The sequence below is a fragment of the Hydra vulgaris genome, chromosome 03, assembly GCF_038396675.1.
Source record: "Hydra vulgaris chromosome 03, alternate assembly HydraT2T_AEP".
NCBI lineage: Eukaryota > Metazoa > Cnidaria > Hydrozoa > Anthoathecata > Hydridae > Hydra > Hydra vulgaris.
In genome coordinates this window covers 19,595,152-19,600,121 of record NC_088922.1, presented here as the reverse complement: position 1 = coordinate 19,600,121, position 4,970 = coordinate 19,595,152, and the positions used below count along the sequence as shown (strand labels likewise).

General features: G+C 30.4%; 1 protein-coding gene and 1 long non-coding RNA gene across 2 annotated transcripts; one reads left to right on the top strand and one right to left on the bottom strand.

Moving 5' to 3' along the window:
- Window positions 1-340: 340 nt before the first annotated feature.
- LOC136077999 (uncharacterized) lies at window positions 341-1,392 on the top strand. The gene is made up of 2 exons (XR_010637437.1): window positions 341-668; window positions 851-1,392. It is a non-coding gene; the product is annotated as an uncharacterized LOC136077999 (long non-coding RNA).
- A 2,205-nt stretch (window positions 1,393-3,597) lies between these two features.
- Window positions 3,598-4,743, bottom strand: LOC136078535 (general transcription factor II-I repeat domain-containing protein 2A-like). The gene has a single exon (XM_065794313.1). The coding sequence runs from the start codon at window positions 4,741-4,743 to the stop codon at window positions 3,598-3,600; it is 1,146 nt and encodes a 381-aa protein (XP_065650385.1).
- Window positions 4,744-4,970: the final 227 nt, after the last annotated feature.

Below are 4,970 nucleotides of genomic sequence, written 5' to 3'. Positions count from 1 at the left end.
ATATTTTTTAATTCATTTAATTACCTAACTTTTACACAATAACAAATCTAGGGTATCTAGTCTAAGATACCCCAGAAACATCAATAATTTATGTTTCTGGGGTAGCATGGTTAAAGTAAAATTTACTTACAGTATTACTATTTTTACTTTACTCTTAGTCTGAATCATGCTTGTGACATTTACTTACAGTATAAGTAACACTATTGACATTTACTTATAGTATTAGTATAAGTAATACTATAAGTAAATGTTATTATATTATTATCATTATATCAAATGTTAAAATATGATTCAGTCTAAAAGTTATAGTCTTAATTTTATTATTTGCCTTTGACTAAAGCTTAGTCATCATCATTGTGTCATTCTTCAACGAATTTTATTTATTTTTGGAACAAAAAGATTTTAACACAGTGAGATTGGTAGAGATGGCAGCCCAAACAGATTGAAACACTTGGTACAGTACACTTACAGTTTTGTTTACTTATCTTGTTTTATTTTTAAAGATGTGGCAAAAGAAAAACTCACGCTGAATTGGCAAACCATGAATCAAAATGGCACCATACGTACCTTCAATCATTCATTTTAGAATTGAATAATTCAGCTACAATTACATTTAGATAATTTGTGGCAAAGTATTAAAGTCTTTTCCTAACTTAATGCAACAAAAGGTTAGTAGTTTCCTTACTAAATTAACAAAACACAATTAGCAAAATTTATTAAAAATTACGGTCAGCGAAAATTATTAAAAAATTTTTTTTAAAAGTTAGTTTAAATCTAATCTTATTTTGCTATTTATTGATTTTGTTTTTTTTTGTATTTTTAGCTACTAATAGTTTCTTTTTTTTTTTAGCATCACAGACAGATAAATTGACTGATGATATTGTGACCCTAAAAGAAGTGAAAAAAGCTATTCATCTAAGCATTGATGCTGTCTTATTTGAACAAGCGGAGATTGAAAATGAGTTAAATGCGTTAAACATCTCATATGAAAAAGACTGATTGACCAATAGTAATATGCAAAATCTAAATGGTCAAATAATTCTACAACTGACTTTATGGTTGTTGATAAACATGTTCAAAAAAATATAAGACAAAATGAGTCATTATGAAAAATGAATAAGAATATTCGAGAAATAATTACAAAAAAAACTCTGCATTACGTAGTCATGGCATTATTATCTGGCAAAAGTCTCTTGCATTATTTCAACATAATTAAATTTAATTGTTTATATTTGTTGTTATCACGTACTAATATTCCACTTTTACGCGTATTAGAAACTGTATGTATAGTGTGTATGTTCATATTTTTAAAATTTAGTTTTATATACAGTTATTTTATCTTATGTTTGTATTAAGCTTATGTATATAATGTAATATAATTGTTTTCATTTATATATATATATATATATATATATATATATATATATATATATATATATATATATATATATATATATATATATATATATATATATATATATATATATATATATATATATATATATATATATATAGTTTTTTGTTTGTTTCGCTTATATAGCACTTGTATATATAATGTACTAAAAACAAAATAATTATATTTGAGTTTACCCTTGCAACCCAACGTGCGAGTTTACAAGTGCAACCCAACCCTCAACCAGACCTTCATGTTTAGCCTCATATTTAATTTTCGTATGAGTTTTCTTTTTATACAAGCCAATTAGATTAGTGTATAAAAAGTTTTATTGTGAGTGTGCAAACATCATTTTTTTCAAAAGAAAATGATAAAAACTCAAGTTAATTACTTTATCAGAGCTTTTTTTTTGTGACAAACAAAGATTTAATTTTCCAAGTACCATTTATTAACAAATATATACTGTTGTGTTTTCACTTACCTTAAGAGAAAAAAGTTAAATTTACGCTTTATGAATATTTTTGATGTAGTGCACAGTGGGCCAGAATTCACTTTTACTAGACAAAACTAATAACTCGTCATATAATTTAAGTCAGCTCAGGTTATCCTGCTACTAGTAACATGTAACCCAGTACAATCTGCTTCATGTACTTTTGGTGTGCATTGCAGCTGTTTGTTACGGCTTAGGGTTTATTAGTAGTAATGAGGCAATTCCTTGGGCTATTAAACGGTGTTCTGAGTACTATCTATGCTTTGAGTCAAGTTCTTCAATCTAATTTAAAAATGAATAAAGTCACAAAAACTATAAAACACAAAAAACCATCATTATCACCAAGTTCTCTAAACCTATCATTCACTAATATTCGTGGTCTTCGAAGTAACTGTTCTTCTGTTGAGTCTTATCTCTTGCAAAGTTCACCAGACCTAGTTGCTCTTTGTGAGACTAATTTGAGTTCGGCTGTCTCATCTTGTGATCTTAGTGTTGATGGTTATCTTGCATTATTTCGTAAAGACTCCAATAGTCACATGCTTGGCCTCGGCATTTACATTCGTAAGAATTCACCCACTTGTCGTGAAACTAAGTTTGAATCCACAGACTATTCTTTCATGTGCTTTCGTTTAGCACCACTTCACTCTATTTTCTTTCTCTTTGTTCTATATCGCTCTCCTTCATCTCAAGGCTGCACTCTTTTTGATGTTATTTTTGATCATATTGACCAAGCCCTCTCTCTTTATCCATCAGCTAAAATAGTTGTTGTCGGTGACTTTAATGCTCACCACTCTGAATGGCTTGGCTCTAGTGTCAGTGATTCGGCAGGCATTAAAGCCCACAACTTTTGCCTTTCTCAATCCCTAACTCAAATAGTCAACTTTCCAACTCGCTTTCCTGACAACCCGAATCATCTACCTTCTCTACTCGACTTATGACTTGTTTCTGATCCTAGTCAGTGCTCAGTTTCTTCACATTCACCCTTAGGTTCTTCTGATCACAGTTTGATCTTTTTAAAACTAATATCTCACTCTTCTTCATCACCTGAATCCCCCTATTATACTCTTACAACAACAGTAAAGCTGACTGGGATTCTTTCCGTGATTTTATTCGTGATGGCCCTTGGGTAGAAATCTTTCGACTTCCTGTCGACAAATGTGCTTCTTACATAACTTTGTGAATTCAGGCTAGAATGGAATCTTTTGTTCCCTCTCGACAATTCCAGGTCAAGCCTCACTCTCTTCCATGGTTTTCCTCACACTGTGTTGCTGCGATTGCCAATCGAAACCGTTACTTCCATATTTATCAGCAAAACAATTCTCCAGAAAACAGACGTCTGCTTATTACTGCTAGAAACAATTGTAAAAAGGTTTTGTCTAACGCCGAAACCCGCTATTCTCAGATCATGAAATCTCGTATTTCATCTCAAAAATTAGGCTCTCGTGACTTCCGGAGAATCTTTAATAATATCAATAATAAGGGCAAATCTTTAATTCCACCTCTCTTGTATGGTTCAGACTTTGTCACCTCACCTAAAGCAGAGATGTCCAACCTTTTTACAGTAAGGGCCATTAATTCGTTTCAAAATCAACTTGAGGGCCACAAACATAAAATACCCAAAATAAAAATTATTAAATTTAAAGTTTTTATTTAAATTTAAATAGACAGTTACACTCATAGTTAAGGTTCAAAGTGAAGTTATACAAAAGTTCAATCAATGTGAAACTTGACACTGTTTTTTTTTGCATAAATGATCTATGTCTGCTTTTATATTTGATGATGCAATTCGAAGGGTATTAGTAAGGTGTTCACCTGTCAATCTATTTCTCTGTTCTGTTTTTACATGCTTCATTTTTGAGAATAACTGTTCACAGTTGTATGTGCTTCCAAAAAGTGAAAAATATTTAATAGCATGTCTGCACAAATGAGGAAAAACTTCAATGCTCATGTATTTTTTATAAAATTCTAACAATTCTACTTCTTTGTAGACTTCTTTAAGATCTTTATTGTTTTGCAATTCTATTAATTCCATTTGAAATTCATTTCTAACTGTCTCAGCTTTGATGGAAAATGGATGCGCAAATAAGTCTAACTCATTTTTTTCCTTTTTAAAATCACTGAATCTTGTGTCAAATTCATCAATTGATTTTAAAATAAGAGTACAATATCTTTCAGAGTCAATTGTATTAATATTTCTTTCTGATAATGCCTTGAAATGGACAAGTACTTTAGAACTTAATTGTTGTTTCAGAAGTTTTAATTTTAAAACAAATGTTTCTACATTTTCAAACAATTTACTAATAAGTTGATCTTTACCCTGTAACTTAAGACTTAATTCCATTAACATCTGAGTCATGTCAATCAAAAATGCCAAATCATTCAGACAGTCAATATTTTCAAGCAAGCTTGTGTCTTTCCCTTTAATTTTTAGAAACAGCACTATTTCAGGTAATAGTATACAAAATCTTTTCAGAGTAGCAGCTCGACTAAGCCATCTAACCTGGCTGAAATAAATTACATCTTCAGCCTCACTACCACAACCTTCAAGTAATTGTTTGAACTGTCTGTGATTAAGGCCACGACTTCTTATAAAGTTAACAGTATGAATAACAAGTTCCATAACATTCTTCATCTCCAATACTTTTGCACATAACTGCTCTTGGTGTATAATGCAGTGATATGAAATAATTTCATGATTAATGGATTTCTTAAGTAATGCAATAAATCCAATATTTTTTCCTGTTAGTGCACTTGCTCTATCTGTAGTGACACCACAGAGTTTCTTTTCTGGTAATTCAAATTTCACAAATGTTTTTTTCACATCAGAGAGAATATCTTCTCCTCTTGTTGTGTCCTTCATATGATTAATATCTAACAGTTCTTCAATTACTTCAAAGTTACTAGTTATACCTCTAATAAAAATGGCTAGCTGAGCAGTATCATCTCTGTCTGTTGATTCATCCAGTGTCAGACTATAGGCTTCACATTTATTTAATTTTTCTTTTAATGATAGTTCAATATTTTTTGATAGATCTTCAACTCTTCTAGCAATAGTCTAGTGTGAGAGGCTAAGATCTTCAACAGTAG